At 41.1% G+C, this 21,691-nt stretch overlaps 1 protein-coding gene across 8 annotated transcripts in view; it reads right to left on the bottom strand.

Annotated features, from left to right (window-relative positions):
- ASPH (aspartate beta-hydroxylase) overlaps nucleotides 1-21,691 on the bottom strand; it is a 232,228-nt gene that overhangs the window by 49,103 nt on the left and 161,434 nt on the right. For all 8 annotated transcript variants that reach the window (XM_075584049.1, XM_075584047.1, XM_075584043.1 and 5 more), the window contains 5 exons: nucleotides 15,517-15,667; nucleotides 12,435-12,571; nucleotides 10,727-10,825; nucleotides 8,510-8,599; nucleotides 1,421-1,558 (listed from right to left, as the gene is read on the bottom strand). In XM_075584049.1, coding sequence (XP_075440164.1) covers nucleotides 1,421-1,558; nucleotides 8,510-8,599; nucleotides 10,727-10,825; nucleotides 12,435-12,571; nucleotides 15,517-15,667 — 615 coding nt within the window. The remainder of the gene's footprint in view (nucleotides 1-1,420; nucleotides 1,559-8,509; nucleotides 8,600-10,726; nucleotides 10,826-12,434; nucleotides 12,572-15,516; nucleotides 15,668-21,691) is intronic.

Here is a 21,691-nt window from a genome sequence, read left to right as displayed (position 1 = left end):
ACTGACAATACTCCATCAGCCCCCTGACTACCCCTAGGTTCGTCCCAACGCAGCACAAAGTGGCAGCAGACACTTCTCCCTGTTTCCCAGTGTGCCTAGCAAAAGCCTGTCCTGTTGACAGGTCGACATATCTCAGCAGCACCTCCAAAATGTAACGGGTTTTCTGAACTGGCCTGACCCACCCAATCTCACATTGGCCCCTGTGGTCTAACCAGTCCCCATTACATGGTCGTGTCTGGTGGTGCACCTGTTGGCAACAGGACTCCAGACAGGCAGCTGAGGTAGTGTGCTGAGTCCTACCTATATCCAGTGCAGCGCCTCCACCTCATCAGGATCCCGGCATCCGCTTGGGGATGAGTCTGATGAGGAACTCCTCTGTGGTGCTTCTCTCTGTGCAATAACTCCACACTTGCACACGAGAGTGTCTTTAATCAGGATCATCTTTATTGGTATGGTGGGCCAGCTGCCCTCCACAATGGGTGTAATCAGCCCTCCATTGTTCAGCTGCTTCCCTCTGAAAGGTTCCTCCTTTTCTAATGGAGTTGCTTCCACCTCTCCCCTAAGGAAGATTCACCAGCTTCTCTGTTTCTACCTTGTGCTGCCAGACTCACAGCTCTGCATCAGACTACTGCAACAATGTTACAGACCTCCATGTGCCTCTTACTGAACAGAGGCAGCACAGCAACAGGAACTGAACTAACTTTAGACAGTGCTGTGTCTTATATCACCTGGGAACAGGCACATCTCTGATGTCACTAACCGTGGACACACAGCATGTTGTCACTTCCTATGGGACATATGACACCTCACCAGGGTGTGAGGGAAAACCTCCATGATGACTACTGGCAATCCTGCATACTTACCAGGTTTACTGCCAGCATGAGAAAGAGATATGTACACCAATTTTACACATGGCTACATACATGAGAAATAACACAGAACTCACTTATACTGTAGGTACAGTACATAGATCATTCTTATGGTAAGAGTCAATTATTGGAGATTAGCATTGCCTACTGATCACAGCCACCCAAGTTTTTAAATTAGGTTGGGAGATTTAAAGTCCAGGACATTTCCCTTTTAACATGGTGGGTGTTGCCAACAACAGTTGATTTTTTTTTTTAAATCAAAAACAGCCATTATACAAAGTACACAAAATAGGTGATTTAAAGAGATTGTCCCAATGATCTGCAGCCATTTTATGTTCTTAGGTTAACATGTTAGTTTGTGTGATTCACCGGTCTCTCTGCAGAAGATTAATGAAAAACAACGAATTTAATGAATGTTTTCACTATAAATGGTAAAAAAAAAGGATACATACAGTATTTTTTTAACTTTTATTAAAACAGATGTTACCTTCAAAATTAGATAGCATTGGAGAATTGCAGCACACATGTCAAGATACTAAGTAATGGCTTACCTTTACTAAGTCAGTGTAACCAGTCTCCTTTGCAGTCCACCATGGTTGAGCTTTGAGTCCATTGACATTGTACAAAGAACGCTGCCAAACTGAGGCAAAGTGTCCTTTCTTGTGACCAGCCTCATACCATGTGTACGCCTAGAAAATACAAACTATTAGCACTAATGGAAATGACACGAACTGTGGTGTATAAACTCAATCAGTGTTAGTGAGCTCTGCAGCAAACTTCAAATAGTTCTAAATTGAGTTTTAAACACTGCCAATGTATTTTGGCTGGATTACTTAACTTTGTTTGCCAGTGTCTTTTGCTCCTGGATTCAAACAATCCCATAAAATGCATTTAAAGGAGCAATCCAAGCCGGTTTCATTTTTTTAATACAGGATTGAAGCAGGGGGTCTCTGGAGCTGAATTCATTCATTTCAGCTCCGGGGACCCCATGTTTCCAGGGATACTCACCTCTGTAGTGGGTGCTGGTATCTCTCTGCCGTTTTCTGCAGTTTAAAGCCCCCAGTCACATGGGCCAATCGGAAGCCGCACCGGGTGATGTCACGGCTTCCTATTGGCCTGCGTTGCCCGGGAGCTTTGAAAATCAGCCATAATGTGAACCCTGGCGCGGCTATCAGCACCCACTCTGGAGGTAAGTATCTCCTGAAATAGGGGCCCCCAAAGCTGAAATTAATGGGGTTCAGCTCCACACACCGTTGAAGGAATAACAAATAAATATGGTCGTATCCGGAGCAGCAGCAATGGTTGGTAAAAGAATGACAAAGCACTAGCTGCGTGAAACGCGTAGGAGGGAGATATGGACGCTGTTGTTCTATTTTTGTGCCATTAAAGCTTTCGATTCTTGATCCTGGCTACCCTGATTTCTTTTGCCTACCATTGCTGCTGCTCCGGATACCACCGCATTTATTTGCTATTCCTTCACCTGACGACATCTGATCCATGATGCGAAGCCCTGAGGAAATGTGGGAGTCTTCATCATAGCCGCAGAAGTTGCCTGCACGCAACTGCCAGGACCGACACGGCTTCTGAAGGACATCTGCCTGTACACAGCATTACGGGAGAGGGTGGACTACTAACAGAGATAAGATTTTTGATTCTTTGCCTCTAGTCCCCCTCCATGTGCAAGGCGATTCTCCACACTTTCAATATCCTCACTCCGGGCATTTCATATTCCGATAAGACACTATGTAAGCAAAATATCCAGAGTGCAAGACAGCAGCACTTTCACTATCAGCTCCAGAGACCCCCTGCTCCAATCCTGTATAAAAGAATGAAAATAAAAATTTAAAAAAGGGGGGGAAAAACAGAAAAACACACAAACAAAAAACCCGCATGGATAGCCTCTTTAAAGAATAAACAAATACATTCTGAATAATCTTCCTCTCAAATTCAGACTAATCGTTTATATTTTCTTTTGAATGATTTCACACTGTTTAGCACAAAAATAAAACCTTTATAATTCAGGCGAAATAATTCCCACTTAGTTTACCTTTTATTAAATCTACCATATTTATGGTTAGTATAACATATACCCTATAGAGCAGGGGTGCGCAAACTTGTTGCGCCGCGCCCCCCCTGCTTGCTCTTCTGCTCAATCGCACCCCCCTTACCTTCAACGAAGCGTCAACTGACGCTGCGGGATCATGTGACGTCACGTGACCCGCGGCATCATTTGACGTCACGTCTCCATGGTAACGGGCGCATTTGACACCATGTTGCAATGGAGATGAGTGGACAAGGCGGCGAGTACATTTACAGAGGTCTCGCGCTCTTAGCGTGGGTCCTCTGTAATATCTCTCTCTCTCGTGCGCAGATCCCAGTATATAAATAGTCCCTCCTGCAGCTCCAATCTTTCTCCCGCGATCAAAAACGGGGCCAACTAGAACACATACATACATAAAAGAGAGTATTTTTAAAAAAAAACCACTTTATGTACATTACAAACAATACATTCACTTACATTACAAATAATAAGTACCACGCTGTCTACGATATCCCTGCCCGTCACCCCGTCAGATAAAAAAAAATAAGCAGTCCCGCTGGATGGTAAATGTCCCGACACACCGAGACAACAGATGGAACTGCTGTGCAGAGGTAAGGTATGGTGGCTGCCGAGCTCCAAACAACCTCCAAACACAAACAGGCAAAGCAGGGAACCGACGCTGGTGTCTGACGTCACCGCGTCCCACGTGGTACCAAAGTAACCAATATCGCCTCTACGCATTTCGAGTTCACTACTCTTCGTCAGGGGGTGTAATCACTGGTTGCAAAGGACTGTAAGATATACCCCACAGTCTCACACTATTGGTTACCCTCCAATCTAGCTAATTAAAGTGCTCAGGTGCTAAGTGCTTAAGGTGCCATTCAAAACAAACTACAATAAACATAGACATACATACATCATATTTCCTATACCATAAATTACATTAACACTCTCAAATTAAGAATACCATAAAACTTAAAAATCTAATACATACCATTAATACCACATTAATTAAAATGTATACACTCATTATTACCCATATTATAAAAATGTATATACTCATTATATACAATAATGGTGTTTTTTTTTTTTAACTTTATTTTAAAATGATTATATTAGTAAAAACGTGAAAGGCTGAAATTCGAAGAATGTGCATAAATTAGTAACACATGACATGATCAATGATTATAAAGGGTCCCTGTGGCAGGACAGCCGGTAGGCAACGTCAGACAAGAGTCCACACATGCATTTTCAGAGTAAACCAAATTTTAAGTGGTTTTATTTCTCCACAACACAAATAAACATTTGGGCACACTGTCCCTTTAAGGCAAAACAAAAGTCATAAAAAGAACGCCTACTCCTCATAGGGAGATCTTGCTAAACATTCCACGCCCAATCTATCAGGCTAGCTGGCTTTGTCCAGTTGCCAACCCTAAACATATACCACAATAGTTATGGAACAATATTAAAGTCCTTACTGTATCTTTGGTTGGGAATCTCTGTCCCTAGAGAGCAGTTAGGAAATACTTCTGGATAGGTGCTTGCACAGGACAGCTCTGTAGTCTGAGTCAGCCACCTACTAGAGGCAGTAGCCTCCTTCTCAAGCAGGTTATCAGCTGTCTCAGCTTACTTCCTGATAGCCCACGATTCTTACTGGGTTAACCTTCTGAATGCTGGATGAAGGACTCAGATGTATGTTTCCCAGGCATAATTATCAGTACCTGACTTCACCCTGTCCCCCAAAAATTGTATAAAGTAAAAATAGGGAACCCCAATAATTACCCACATCTATGTCTAAACAGAAAACTGATAATAAGGGGAGAATTATAATGACCACCACTTAGATCATCTCCCAAAATGCAGTGTATATAATATCAGATTACAGAATGACTGTTACTGGGGAGAATCAGAAAAAAGTTAAATCATTGAATAATGTAAGAAAATTATATTGACATTTTAGCACAGGGAAGATGTATGACTTCTTTGTGCTGGTATCCTGCTTTCTAGCTTGCAAATTATGTGCAAACACTTTCTTTGTTTTCCATTAGTATTTCACATAATAGCCAAGCCATATCACGCTTAGGTTAGAGGAATTTAGAATAACCAGGCTCCTAACCCAATCTGTTTATATAAGAAATAGAAAATGTCAAGTTTTTCACATAAAATGTGTGATGCTTGATGGGTACGTATTGATAATCAATATCTTCAGGGTTATTTTTCCCCCAGACTATTTATGGTAAACCGTAGATTCAAGCAATGTAATAACACGTCTTTAAAGAGTGATCAAGCATAATTTGTGAACACTGTTTGCCCTAAAACTCAGGCCTAACATTTCATGATCAATATGACGGTCAATATGACGTTTTGTCAATATCTGGGCATACAAAAAAAAAAAAAACATAATCCGTCATACTGTCACCTATTTTCTGAAGGGAGGCTTCTCTGATAAAAAATATATTTTATATATTTTCCACTTTAACTTGTTATCTGCCTGAAGAGCCTGCAAAGCATCACATTTTTTTTTTTTTACCCTTTTCAAGAAAACCGTTGATTTTTCAGGTATGGCACCCAAGAAGAGAAGAAAATTGCCTACTACCAAATTGGAAATTATTGGCTCTTCTTAATGGTCTTATTTTTTTATAAAGTGGTTACTGTACAAGTAGTTTTGTGGTTATGTCATACATGATGGAGGTAAAGGTAGTAAGAGGAGGGCACAAACGGGCTTATGCATAGAAGTTTAATTACCACAATTTGCATTTGCATAAGCCCGTTTGTGCTCTCCTCTCACCACCTTTACCTCTATAATGCTTTATTGCACAGACCAGGAAGGTCCTTTTGAGTTGGAGTCCCGGCCATTGTTTATTTTCTGGGGTTTTTAACGAGTTCTTGAGGAACCTCTTCTATACTGGTCATGTCGTACATGCCATCATTTGATTACATCCAAACAGGAGACCTGTTCGATTTAGGACCATATTTATTAAGCAGTGCAATTCCATAGGACACGTTCAGGCACCGGAAGACACCTTCCAGCTCGAATGTGTCTTCCGGTGCCAGATGTTGTCTAATGACGTAGCACCATTTACTAAATAAATATGGCGTTATCTACCCTTTTACACATTTAAGTCCTGCCCCATTGATTTCGTGTAGCATCACGTCCCAAATTCTTGCGTTTTATTCCCTCATTCTATGTTTTTCAGTTGACTTAATAGTCTAGCTCTCAATCTTCTACCCACTTAATTGTGAGCAAACGTTCTGTTCCTGGCTGCCCCTGCATTCTGATGTGGTGCCTGTAAAGTTAATCTGTGGGGTTCCTGCCTCATCCTTCTTCAACTGTAATCAGACAACAAGGAGCTACTATCAGACTGATAACAGTACCTGCTGTGTCAGACAGGATGGAAAAAATTCATTATGCCAGTTGAAAGGATCATATGGTAGAATATGAATCAAGAGACTTGAAAATGTAAGGTTCTCCTGTCTCTGTCGGGAGGGTTGAATTCCATGGCTGCTTTTTAAGGAGTTAATCACACGTATCACTTGTATGTTTATTTATCGATACAATTTCTTTTTGAGAGATTTTGAATCTCTCTGCTTCTGATGTTGATATATTGTATTTTCTCATTTATATTCAGATCACTTTAGAAAAAGGGCCAATACTGTATGTACTGTTTCTACTTTCCTGATGTACTCAGTTCCTGGATATGGTTAATCAGGAACTCTGGGGTAACCACTATGGTTGTTATAATCAGAATCCCCCATTTGTGACAATTATGTTTAAATATTCTCAACTTAAAAAAAAAAGCTGATTTTAAACAGTGCCTTGTGTTTCCTATAATTTAATTTCTGATGCCCTTAAGACTGTGACTCTTATGTGAAGACAATGTATAATATAGATTCAAAAGATCGTCTCCCAAAATGCCATTCATGCAATAACCTCTGTTATACTGTTTATTCTGTTAATGTGATTGTAAAGCATTCTTAAATACATGAAAACCTTGTATTTTTTCAGGGTTTTTTAAACTAACATTTCTCAGTATTTTATCATTTTTGTGTGACTTGGTCGTTTAGATTTTATGGAATCCTAATTCTTTCTTGCTCTGTAAATTTTCAAGACATGCAATTGCTTTTGATATGTTTTAATTTTGCTATTGGAGATTAAAGGTTATAATTCAAATGTGTTGCCCTTCGGTGGAAAAAATAATCAAATAGTATGTGTGTATCAGGTGCTTCTAATTTTTACAAATACCCATTTTCTTATGAATATTGCTGTCAGATTTGCTTTCAGATTAAATAATAATAATAATAGCATGTTCTTGTATAGCGCTGCCAGTTTTAAATAGCGCTTTACAGAGACATTTTGCAGGCACAAGTCCTGCCCTGTGGAGCTTACAATCTATGTTTGTGGTGCCTGAGGCACAGGGAGATAAAGTGACTTGCCCAAGTTCACAAGGAGTCAACACCGGGAATTGAACCAGACTCCCCTGCTTTCAAACTCTCAATGCCAGTCAGTGTCTTTACTCACTGAGTCACTCCCTCTAAACATCTTTTAGTCTGTGCAATAATCAGCTGAATATATGGCAATTCTTTCCCACTTATTAATATAAACTAGAGTTGCAATAAACTCAGACCAGCATCATGGGGCCTATGCAGAGAGCAGCGCTATTTCGAAATTCGCCATTTTTTGGAGAAAATCGCGCAGAAAGCAGCAGAAAATGGCGAGTTCCGAAAAACGCGCCAATTTTTCTTTTCTATTTGTAAAACTCGCCTCGCGGCTGGCGAGAACCTCAATCTCGCCAGTTTTAAAAATATCCTAATGCAGAGAGGCGCGAACGGCATCTAGCGGCTGTTCGCGCCAATAAAATGGCGCGATTGTCTCCTTTTTGCCTCGCCAGAAAAAATTGGCAAGAAGCTGCCGCTTGCGGCCATTGCAAAGGGAAAAAAAAGGCGCGAATTTGTTTTTACACGTTTCTGAAGCGCGCATCTCGCCAATTTAAACTCGCCACACGCATCCATGTTAAACATAGCAGAATTCGCACTTTTCTGCATATGGAGAATAAAACTCTCCAAAAAAAGCTACTTTTTAATAAATTCGCCAATTTTAAAATTCGCTGCTCTCTGCATAGGCCCCCATATCTATTACCAATTCTACCATTCTAACAGTTGTTTCAGTTTTTATTATGCGTGTGTTAGCATCCCATTGTTTGCACGGCTAATTAAAAGAACATAATAAGTATCATAAAATATACAGCAAATGTTTTCACAAAGGAATGTTAGGGACTTATACCTAATTAATCAAAATAATGAGTTATAACCAGGATATAAAAAATGAATAATGGCTATATATGATTCATGTCCCCAATTTTTTTTCTTCCATCAATACTATACTGGAATACAAAACTACTGCAGAATTCAACAAAGAAGTACTTAATTAGGATAAAAAGGATAAAGTAACGGTGTATACAGTATATAAAAATGAGATGAGCTAAGATGAACTGAACTTGTAATACAATACATATGTGATTCCTCCAGCACTTTCATTTAAACTACATTTGCTCATGTGCTTTCAGTTCGAGTAATGGTTTTGAAATAGATGTACACGTACCTCTTTGTCTCCAACTCTTTGCAGAGCATCCCCCAAGTGGAAATAAAACCGGCCATCATCAGTGCCAGGCTCTCCTGACTCCAGACCTTCCTGGAAAGAGAAGAGAGACCCTTTTTGCCGAAGACACAAATTGCTGCAAACAACTGATCCATTGAACAACATGCAGGGCTGACCCCGAACATAGCAAGTTTCAAAGAATGAGCAAACCGGTGAAATAATGGTAAATATTACATCCACATACAGATGTAGCAGGTATTATTGCCCCACTGGTACAGTACATGCAGTAGCGCATTAGCCCGCCCCTTTTTTTGCACATGGCTAATTACTTAATAATAGTTTCTGCTGGAGCGTTGTGTGTGTCCCGCTGCGACGCGCCAGCTGGAGCCTTAACGGCTGCTACACCTGTACTGTAGTGCTCAGAAGACAACTTATCAATACGTGTGTGCAATACATTATCGAGGAGCTGGTTATTTTGGTGATACTGTGGGATCTCATGGTTCAGCAGCACTTTACTATCTTAAACAAAACCTTCTTCACTAAATAGCGGTAGCTATGTCGCAAAAGCCAAGCCTATTTATTTCAAGCCTAATCTACCATTTCCTGAATTAGTTCTTTTGTCTACAGACAGTATCCTGTAATATACTCATGTGCATTTTAACATCTTCAGTGAACCGGGAAGTTACATTACCCTGCAAAGTAATGTTGTGGTGACCGCATTGGCAATAAAGTGGTTAGTAGTGTTTGGGAAAGAATTCAAAATGATATACCAATATGTATCAAATATACCTGTTAAAGTGTTTATCTTTAAAATTAATATCTACTCTTCTTCCCTGCTCTATAGTTAGACTGGACCGTAAAACACAGAATGTGCACCATGGGATTGGTTCCTCACTGAACTGGACTTCCATCCTTTTCATAGGGGTGATGGGTCAAAGATAACTTTAATAATAGTATCTATTTTATACAGCGTTTTTCTTCCAATGGGACTCAACGTGCTTCACAATTACAGTAGACAGTAGTGTACGGTCAGGGCCAGTTTTACCAATGGTGCATCCTTAGGCACTCACCTTTTTGCCGCCGCCTTCCACAAGCGTCGCGGCGTCAAATGACACTGCAACATCACGTGGTGATGCATTGTCATGGCAATGTGACACTGTGACATTACATGCCGTCACCACCAACCTCGATTTTGCAGCCCTATGCCCAAGCCTGATGGGCCTATTGGGAAATAAGGGCCTGTGTGCGGTACATAGGAATTTTTTACAGACACCGTCCCTGCCCGGATGAGCTTACAATCTATGTTTTTGGTGCCTGAGGCACAGGGAGATAAAGTGACTTGCCCAAGGTCACAAGGAGCCGACACCGGGAATTAAACCAGGTTCCCCTGCTTCAAACTCAGTGTCATTGTTTACAGGGTCAGTGTCTTTACTCACTGAGGGACTCCTTCATATACCCCAATGTGCTGTGACATTTATAAATATTTGTGTGTTAATAATAATAATAACATGTTCTTGTATAGCGCTGCTAATTGTAAAATGTCTCTGTAAAGCGCTGCGTACAATTAGCAGCGCTTTACAGAGACATTTTGCAGGTACAGGCTTCCGTAGAGCTTACAATCTATGTTTTTGGTGCCTAAGGCACAGGGAGATAAAGTGACTTGCCCAAGGTCACACCGGGAATTGAACCAGGCTCCCCTGCAGCAATCTCAGCGTCAGTCAGTGTCTTTACTCACTGAGCCACTCCCTCTCCCTGTTCATAAAACAATGTATTGATCTGACTAAATGTTTTCACATTATATATAGTTACTTATACTTCTTATGCTATCTCGTAGAGTAAAACATTTTCACATTTTGGACACGGCTACAACAAGCCTCCACTTAAATAAAATATGTGCTCTGAGGTCTATTAAGGAAAACCAGAACATTTGTTTAATGACAGAAATTTCCTTTCCTTATCCAATAAAAAATGATTCTAGCACATATTATGCGGACTACCCCTTTTCTTTTGGACTTTGCATGTGTATTGTGTGTAGAAAATAACAGCCGCCAATGCTGAAGCAGACCCTCCTTAAAACCTAACCTGTTGTTGGCCCTTCAGGGTTGGATTGCCACCCCAGAAGTAGACTAATAAATAACTATGTTAACAAATCTTTCATTATCTTCTCACCTTTTATACTGTACACTGTATGTAATTGTCTCCATGCATTTAGGCCTTTACCTTTAAATAGGGAATACTTTCAGCAATCTTGTTTTCGGCTTTAAGAATAAAGCCATAATGCACTTTGGCAAAACCATCATTGGGAGCCATTGATAAAACCTGGAACAAGGTAAGCAGTAATACATGGTTACCTCAGTACGCAGATGCTCTGTAACAGCAGCAGTCCAGCAAATATAATGAAAATAATAATAATAAATAATAATAATAAATAAAGATGCACAAATATTCTAATCCTTGGATGTATATGTTAAAGTAGGAGTGGCCAACTCCAGTCCTCAAGGGCCACCAACCAGTCAGGTTTTAAGGATAACCCTGCTTCAGCACAGGTGGCTCAATCACTGAGCCACTGATAAAGCCACCTGTGCTGAAGCAGGAATATCCATAATACCTGGCCCACTGGTGGCCTTTGAGGACTGGAGTTGGCCACCCCTGTGTTAAAGGGTCACTTTGTTGTTCTTAGTTTTGTGTATTTAAGTTAAAAAAAAAAAATAACACAAACGAATAAGGCGTTTGTACATTTTTAATGCAGGCTTTGTTTGTTTTGCGAACCAATGAAACACAGAAATATGATTGTGCTTGAGATAATGGGATAGATTTGGCTTGTTCTATAAGGGCTCATTCTCTTAAATCCTTTAAACAAATCCGTATTGGCTCATCAAGTTAAGTTTCCTATGGCCCAAAAGCACACGTGTACGGCTAATTATGAGATTAATAGAAACAAATTATTAACAGCAGAAGAAATGCTATGAATAATTACATCTAAAATTGCTGTATTTACAGGATTATATCTGCACCAAAAAGACAAAGATAAGAAGTGCGAATGATATTACGGTCTGTGACTATCTTTATGGTTCCCTGCATACACCATCACTTAACTTTCACCTCCCACCCATCAAATGTTTGTACAGCTGTTTATATGGGAACTAAATCCAACCTAAAACCCTATTCTCATTTATGATGAGATATAAATTCCACAGTGTGTATGAACAAACCTAATGGACTTCTCATCTAATCTGTGCTTGCAAAGTCTGTGTGCAATACTTCCACTTATTCTGTGAACGTTTGTGGAAGACATATGTAATAAATCTCGTTTGTAGAATATAACAGATTAAGAAATGTGCAGAAAGATTTCCCCGGTATCAATTATACTGAGCGATAAGAAAAATATGCTGAGTGCAGCCTACATATGACGTTACAGTAGTGCACATTATTATAGCCTCATGGCCTACCGTAATGTATTTATTAAAGCGCCAAGCCAGCGCGATAACAAAATAAAAGGATGTAAAAGAAAGAATTCCAGGGATACTTCCACAATTTACATTCATATTTGCGTACCTTCCATCTGGTCATGGGGACTGTATATGGCATTTGCATAGCCACTAGTCCCTATTGAGAATGATAATTTACAGAGTAAATGTAGCATAAATGTAGGGCTTGGGTTTGGACGTAAACTGTAAAATTACTGCAGGAAGTTAAAAAAAAAAATATATATATATTTAGTTAAATCGCCGTGGCCTTGCAATAAACGTGTTACTTCACCATAGATTAGAAAGCGTTCAATACAACAGGGGCAGTTCCAGCGCCCTTTACAGTGCGGTAAAACGCCTGCGTTTGAAAGCAGCTCTGCTCGCTCTGTACACGTCAGGTGAAGTATGGCAGAGGCTGTTATAAAATAATACTTCATGCTGGCTACAAAAGTGTCATGTACCTCTTTATAAACACTTTTTGCATTGTTATTATCTCCAAGCAGAAGGTAGCCAACGCCAAGGTCATTCCTGATAGACACATCATCAGGGTACAGTTGCACTAGTCTCTGAAGGGTAACCACAGATCCTCGCATGCGACCTGGTTGGAAGTGAACAATAAACACAATGACAAAGAATAATATAAATCAGTGTATCAAGTTAAATCTTCCTTAAATTTGATTGACCTGCAATGCAACGGCGAGCCATGCCTTGCACAAGTCTACACGTATGATTACCGAACACTGGAAGCCTGATATATACCAGGTATGATAAGTCACAATTACCCCTTCAACCAAACTGACATGCATGATCATTCTGTTACTGTAGCGTGTGTGCTCTTGCATGGAACGTTCTGAAACGTAAAATTCATTGTTTCAGAGTGTTATAATGAATACAGTCAACCGGTGTCACCACTGTAACAAACAGCTGGTAGAATGTTTAAGGTATTTATAATTGATAGGGAACATCATCTTATATCTCTATCTCAAAAGCAACCAGTCATTCAGCATTTTTCCTACTTTTCTTTGATTAAGTCGGTACAGTTTGTGGCATTTGATACGTGTATGTTGCTCAGTGGATTCTTGAAGTTAGGTCTCAGCTTCCATAATGCTCTAGGACAGGGGGCTGCAAACTTTTTCCCCTACGCCCCCCTGCCGGCGGTCTCCTCACCTCTGCGCCCCCCTCAACCCCCCTCAGGCGTCGGCGTCATGACGTCACGTTGTCAGAGCAACGGGACGTCACGTGACCTCGCGGCGTCATTTGACGCCGTGTTGCCATGGCGACGTGTGTGAGAAGCCGCCGGAGCCAAGGTAAGTAAAGGTTTACAGAGGCCCTGCAGCTCCCCAGCACTTAATTTAAGTGCCTACGGGAAGCGCGCGGGGCCTCTGTAAACCCCGTCTCCCCCGCAGGCAGTCTCGCGCCCCCCAGTTTGCGCACCGCTGCTCTAGGAAACATTTAGGAAGTTCCAACCCAGCTTATTTAAAATAATAATAATAAATAATTGCATTCAACAGAGTTCTGAGTGCATGTTTTTCTATGGTTTGATGTTGCCATGCTGGTGGAAAGTCTATCCTTTTTAATAGTGAAAAAAACATATTAGTAATGATCACCTGCATGTGTGGGGTGAAATAAATGTAAACCGATGCTCCTGTAAATAAAACCGTCATTCCCTATAGATGGGGTGCTCAACTCCAGTCCTCAAGCCCCCAACCCCCCCTCCAACAGATGAGGTTTTCAGGATATCCCAGCTTCAGCAAAGCTCAGTCTGAGCCTCTGATTGAGCCACCTGTGCTGAACCTGGGACTGATTGAACCACCTGTGCTGACGCAGGGACTGATTGAGCCACCTGTGTTGAAGCAGGGATTGATTGAGCCACCTGCGCTGAAGCAGGGATATCCTGAAAACCTGACATGTTGGGGGGGGGGGGGCTTCAGGACTGGAGTTGAGCACTACTGCCCTACAGTATGCGGTTACAAGAAGGATTTCTGTGAAAATAAGGGGCTGTTGCATTTGTATATTTCAATATCGTTTATCAATATTCAAATCGCTGTAGAGCACAAAAGGATTTTTAAATGACTGTAATTGCTAGTACCTTAACATTTGAAGCATAACAGTGAGCAGAGGTGAAAATGGAAATTCTTTGGTCTGGCATATTTGTTATTTCCTTTTGATTTTTTAGGCTTGTATCCTCACTCACAGAACACACACTCCACTGAACAATCATCCAGTGTTTCTGCTTTCTGTCAGCTCAATACAGCATCACCCAATCACCCTTTTCCGCGTTCCTATTACTTAGTAATTGCATCGGTGACTGGTGTCCCAGGTACACGGATGGCTGTAATTAATAATTGTCTTCTTGTTAAAACTCATTGCAGCTGTTTGTAGTCATGTGAAGTAGGAGTACAAGGTCCTTGGAAGCTCCTCAACTTCTGATTAATGCCTATTTCAAGACCCTTCCTCTTCCTCTTAATAATTTTCTTGTTCAAAGGGTGCAAACTATTCATTTACCTATTCTGATGATACAGTATTACATCATATCCCCTTTAATCTTAATGGAATATGATAATGTGCAGAAGCATACAGTATTACCAGATTGCCGGTGATTTTCCAAACTCATTTGGAAAAATGTAATTCCTTTAATGACACAAGAGGCACACTATTTGTTGTTAGCATAAATGGGCTAATATTCCCCAAAAACAATAAATAGAAGTTCCTCCAGTCTAAAATAATTTTACAGTAAAATGTTGCATACAAAAGGCAACAAAAAAAACTGTAATGATGATAATGATCGTAAATCACTAGAATCCAGAAAACACTCAATAGTTTTGTATATTGCAAGTACACACAAAAAGGTGTTATACATTAGAAATAGAAAAAGGTAAAGAAAAAAAAAAGATGGCGGTGCACAGCAAAATGGTCAACATTGGAAGTAATGATGAGAAGAAAAAGATTTTTTTCCAGCAAAAAACACACACTTCCTAATAAATAAAGTCCTAATAAAGTCCTGTGACGTGTTTCATATTTTGCTGAAATAAATCTTTTTCTACTCATCATTGCGTCCAGCGCTCATTCACTGTTTCGCTGTGCGCCGCCATCTTTTTCTTGACCTTTTTTCTATGATCGATCACAGGTAGGAGCCCGCTCATCGGGATTCTGCAGTGATTCTAGGAGGATACGAGATGCCCCAAGACTGAGTTCAGAGCGTCACATTATTCTTATATTTGAGTCGCTGAAGGGCCAGTGTGTGACAGCAGAGGGTTGTTTTTTTATATTGGCCTGGTTAGGGTTGGCGTAGGGGGACGCACTTGACGGTGGGCTCTCCGGTTGCCGGTCCATCCTCCCTTCCCTTCTATCCTTACCTGTGGGATTTTATACGTCTTGTCCACACATATATGGGCTCCACTTCTTTATACATACAGCACTCAGAATTTGTCTCATATGATTCCCGTGGATATAAAGTCTTTGTCAGGTTCCCAGACTTCACTGTTATACATTCGAAATAGACTTTGAACTCACAGTTATGTGTCATAAGATGATAGGCCTCACCTAGAAATTGCTGTCGGTTAGCTCGTCTCTTCAGAGACAATCTCACAAGATCTGTAGGGACATTGGGTAGGTCGACCACTTCTTCAAAGGTCTTGATAGCTTTCAGAAGAATGTCATTGCTTCTCATCTTCTCGGCCAGGTCCTCTTCACACTAGGGAGGATCATGAAATAGTTTTGAGCTAGGTGACATATTGTGTGAAATGTTTCATGTCTATATCAAATACCTTCTATTTATTGAGCTATAATGCAATAGGTAGCTAGTAGAGAAAATATTCGCCTAAGTTTGCAAGAGTTTGCAATATTTTGTAGAGCATTCTTTATCCAGATCCAGAAATATGGCTTTTGATGGAGAGGGAGAAATGGAGAAGGTGAGAAGGAAGTGCAGGGAGAGAGGGGAGAAGCTCATCTAGCTCTCATCTAGCTCTCTCTCTCTCTATCTATCTATCTCTCTCACTCTCAGGAATTGTCACTTTATGCTACTGGGAGACCCCAATTCAAGAAATATCCCACTCTTTGCAAGTGAGGTACAGTACTGAATAATGTGGATGTTATTGTAGCTCTACTGTACACATTCACCTAATTCATTACCTGCAGCGGTCGTTGTTTTTTTATATTCATAGTAAAATGTTGTAATTCCATATAGAGGAGACAATTATTATAATTATTATTATTTATCTCTAGATGGCCAACATATTCCTAAAACATTACAAGGGTGCAAAAAGACAGGAAATCGACAACAATATAATAAAATACACTGTCACATCATGGCACAAAATGGAAAAGAGGTCCCTGCCCACAAGAGCAATTTATAGCACAGGTGGAGACAAAAGGTGTAGTTGGTTTAGCAGACAGATGTACAGTAACTTAGGTCGCAGATAACTGATATTGAAGTCAAAGTGGAATGAAAGAGGACGTGACAAAGGAGGTGGGTAGGTAGCCTTAAAAGTGAATTTTGATGGAAGAATGCTTAGCTAGGCAAACATACTGTAATCTAAAAGATAACAATCAATTTACTTAATACTGGGGAAGTCAGGTTCAAACAGCTCTGTTCCCAAGTCATTATGTTAGTTAGGGGTGGCCAACTCCAGTCCTCAAGGGCCACCAACAGGTTAGGTTACAGGGTATCCCTGCTTCAGCACAGATGGCTCAATCTGTGGCCCAGTCAACGACTGATTGAGCCACCTGTGTTGAAACAGGGATATCCTGTGGCTGTTGTGGACCGGAATTGCCCACCCCCCCCCCCCGCCCCCAGTATGTGATACACTGTCCGCCCTGTGGCACACAATGCACTTTGCTGTATAACAAAAACTCTTTTATTTGTGTTATCATAAACATATATTCAGTGCTTTACAGAATTAGCATACATTAGAATACTGGATAATAGGGGGACAAAAGCACAGAGATAAATATGACAGTGGGAGAAAGGAAACACTGCCCTGAGTATATCAGCAACTTAAAATAAAAAAAGAACAAATAGCACTAATAGTAACCAAAATAACATGTTTTTTTAGTAAAACTATAAAAACATCTCGTCCATTTCAGCAATGTTTCACATGATCAATATCAGTGGATATCGATAATTAAACTCATTATTTGATGAGTTTTACCTCTACAATGACTGCATGTACAGTAACTACTATGTAGCACAGAGTCAGGAATTAAGTTCTTAGGGGCAAAAGTGCTGGTACGGATTATTGCACCCGTTCCGGCATTAACTTCTATTCAAGTAAATGGGAGATAACTCCAGAGTGTTAGATAACAGCACCTGCACTTTATGTTGGTATTTAGGGGACTTCCGGTGATGTCACAGGGGAAGGTCAACTAGAAGAGGAGCTCCTGAGACCCTCTCATAGCATTTCAATAAAGAAAGCTTTTTCCGCTTATACCCACCCCACTTTCTGGACAAGGCTGTCGCCCACGAAGCCTAGCAATGACCAGTAAAATAAAAAGGCAAAAAAAACAAAATGTTTCCCGGTATTTTGGGGTAACTCAATGCTCCTAATACCTGAAGGAGAAGAGCGCACTAAGCAATATATGGAGGCCCTTTTCATAAGAATGGGACAAGGATTCCAGGTTGATCTGAAGAACGCTATTAGTGAAATTAGAACAGATATAACCTCACTGACCCAAAGAAGAGGTGTTGTAAGTCAAAATGGAGGAGGCCCTTCAGCAGCAATCAACTGCAGAGGATGAAATAACAAGGCTGGGCCATAAGATAAATTGAAAGACGGTCGAGAAGACCAGGAAAACAGGGACAGGCGACAAAACTTGAGAGTTAGAAATATTCCGGAGACAGTCCAGACGGAGAATCTCTGAGTATCTTACCAAGCTTTTCACCGTATTAGTCACTGAGCTAAAAGAACAAGAACTAGAATTCGTTCAAGCTCAAATTGCCTATTGTACTATATATACACATATAACACTATACACATATAACACTATACACATATAACACTATACACATATAACACTATACACATATAACACTATACACATAACACTAATACACATATAACACTAATACACTAATACACATATACACATATACACATACACACATACACACATACACACATACACACATATACACATAAACACATATCCATACACACACACACACACACACACACACATACACATACATATACACATACATATAGTACAATAGGCAATTTGAGCTTGATCGAGCTCAAATTCGAGCTTGAATTCGATCAAGCTCAAATTGCCTATTCTAATATATATATATATATATATATATATATATATATATATATATATATACCGTTGCATTGCCGAGGGTGACGTGATCAGCACACGCCTACAGCCGTGGTCGCGCTGACGAAACGTGCATCCTCATAGGCCGGACGGATCAGGTGGTATGCTTTTTGTCTTAAAATAAACTTTATTGTAAAAAAACGACAGACAGTAACAGAAAAAATTTAAATTAAAAAAACAGAACACTCAATGCATGTTAATGAGATGAAAGTCAATAACTATTATGCAAACCCCTGAAATTGTAATAGTGAGAAGCACACAGAGCCTAGATATTATGATGTACTGACAGATGAAAAAGAAAAAATCTTAACTGATGGTGAATCTTAAAAGCTTGATAGTAACATTAGCTATCAACACTATATATATATATATATATATATATATATATATATATATATACATATACATATATATATATATATATATATACATATACATATATATATATATATATATATATATATATATATATATATATATATAGCCCCCTGTAAACAGCACAGGCTATACCTATCTTCCTTCTACTGTGGTAAGTCCTGTTAAGGGCAGTAGTCATCATGGGTTTTCCACCTTCCTAGCCCTGCCCTGAGTGGTAGATGCAGGCCCCTGACTCTGCTGCAGGCACGAGACAGAGGGGAGGTTCTGCTGACATCATGAGGGGTGGGGCTGACTCTATATTTAGCAGCCAGCTCCTGTAAGTGACGGGTCTGTTTTAGTGTGCTGTTCTGTCCGAGGAGTTGGAGGAGACAGTTCGGTCTCACCTGTGCAGTTGTACAGGAGCAGAAAGAGGAGAGGAGAGACTCAGCCACTTTGAGTAGAGCTGATAGTATCATAGACCCGGTGGACCAATTCCCCTCAACCCCAGGTTGGGGTGATGGGGAGAATCCATTCCACATCCCGAGGATAACCTCGGAGGTGGGCTGCGGGGTATTGACGCCCCAGCCCAGACCATCCTGTTGGAGGAGAGACTTGGAGGGAAGGAAAGGAGGAGAGTGAATAACGAGACTTTGCTGTTGTTGTTGTGGCTGCTGGTCGCCACTACATTTGGAGTCGCGGATCTGACCAATAAAGAGACAATCCTCTTATACAAAGACTGTTGTGTGAGTCTGGAGCATTCACCCTGGGACCAAGGGGGTTCTTCTATACAGGTCCTATCCCATATTCTTGGGAGTATAGAAGATGGAGGCGCTGCTCCACTAAGAAAGCATGGAGGCTACCACCCCAGAAGCCTGGTCCTGTCTCCCCAATAACAACGCGGGAAGCTCAGGCCCTCCTGTTCCACGCAGGTATGCACCACCACTACGCATGTAATCTGCCCTCATGCACCCTAGACACCACAGATGAGTCTGGGGGGGGGGAGAACAAGGGTTACATATATATATACAAATAGAACTGGAATTACAAGATATATATTGTGACATAGTCCAAAGATGTTAGGCAGCTTTCTGCCCCATTTTAGGTCAGAAAGTGCAGGAATAGTTCAAAGTGATCCATTCCACAGCTTCACATTAACTCAGGCTGCTGGATGGAAAATCCAGACCACAGATTACAATGGTCTAGTTCTCCCTCACCTGCTCTCCTAATCACTAGCACAGGTATTTAGAACAGAGAGGTTTGCATTTCAGTCTCTCTCCTTAGAGTCTGGGGGCTGGGAGTGTCGCTGCTCCCCTGCATCCAGTTTCGGGGTGGACGGCCCCTCCAAGTATCACAGTACCAGAGGATTTGCCTGGACACTTGGGACCGAGTTCCCACCACGAACAGATAAGACAAATAAATATGTACAGGCGGTCCTCGTTTTACGACGTTTCGTTTTACGACGAACAGCTTATCCGACGCTTGTCAATGCATCCCTATGGCCTGTTTTACGACGCCCGAACGGCTTATCCGACGCTCTTACGACGCTTTAAAAAATTGCTACAAATGAACAACCAGACGGCTGCAGGCTATGGAAATCATTCTGAACAGTCTGTGTGAAGGTTTAGTGGTGTATTTTAGGCCCTAAACCATGGCTGATCAAAGCAAAAAGCAAAGTGCTATTACTCCAAAAAGGAATAGAAAATCTATAACTTTGGAGACCAAGCAAAACATAATAAAGCGCTCTGAGAAAGGAGAGACGAACACAGAAATTGGACGTGCCTTGGATATACCTCGCACAACTATTGTGACAATAATCAAAGACAAGGCAAGAATCCTGGAACAGATCAAGGGCTCAGCACCTATACAAGGTACAACAATAAGGCAACGTGCTGGGCATATTGCTGAGGTAGAAAAACTCCTCATCATATGGCTGGTAGATCAATCCCAGCGTCATGTCATTAGTTTAGCCTTAATTCAGGCCAAGGCTTTGAGTCTGTATGAGGACATTAAGCAACAGCATGGAGAAGGGGCCACTGAGGAAACATTCACTGCAAGTAAGGGCTGGTTTATGCGGTTTAAAGAGAGGGCAAACTTGCATAACATTAAAGTGACCGGGGAAGCTGCTAGTGCGGATGAGGAGTCAGCTAAAACCTTCCCTGTTACATTGGAAAAAATTATAGAGGACGGTGGCTATTGCGCACATCAAGTGTTCAATGTTGATGAGACTGGGCTCTACTGGAAGAAAATGCCCAGTAGAAGCTACATTGCAAAAGAGGAAAAATCTATGCCCGGGTTTAAAGTTGCAAAGGACAGGCTGACTCTTCTGCTTGGATCAAATGCTGCAGGTGATTTCAAGCTAAAACCTTTGCTTGTTTATCATGCAGAAAACCCTAGGGCATTCAAGGGTTATGCAAAGAGCACACTTCCAGTGATTTGGAAGTCCAACCGTAAGGCATGGGTAACAGGGAGCCTTTTTGAGGACTGGTTCCAGCACCAATTTATTCCAGCTGTGCAATTATATTGCATGAACCAGAACCTCGATTTCAAAGCATTTCTGCTCCTGGACAATGCTCCTGGCCATCCCGTGTACCTGGATGACCATCATCCAAACGTCATGGTGGTGTTCATGCCCCCCAACACCACCTCACTGATACAGCCGATGGACCAGGGGGTTATCGCTTCCTTCAAGGCCTACTATCTTAGGCGAACATTTGCCCAGGCCATCAGAGCAACCGATGTGGAAGGTGGTCCAACCTTAAAATAATTTTGGAAGGGTTACAACATTCTCCATGCAGTGAGAAACATCGGAGAGGCATGGAATGAGGTGAAACAATCCAATTTAAATGGAGTTTGGCGTAATTTGTGCCCGGATTTTGTGTCTGATGTCCAAGGCCTTACAGAGACTGTTGCAGAAGTTACAGAAACTGTTGTGCAAATGGCAAGAGATCTCAACTTGGAGGTGGAAACCGAGGATATTGAGGAGTTGCTCGCCTCACATTCTAACGAGTTGAGCAATGAAGACCTCATGCAATTAGAAGAGCAA

This window comes from Ascaphus truei, chromosome 2 (genome assembly GCF_040206685.1).
Source record: "Ascaphus truei isolate aAscTru1 chromosome 2, aAscTru1.hap1, whole genome shotgun sequence".
Classification (NCBI taxonomy): domain Eukaryota; kingdom Metazoa; phylum Chordata; class Amphibia; order Anura; family Ascaphidae; genus Ascaphus; species Ascaphus truei.
Note: the sequence above shows the minus strand (reverse complement) of the source record. Positions and strands in the feature narration are given on the sequence as shown.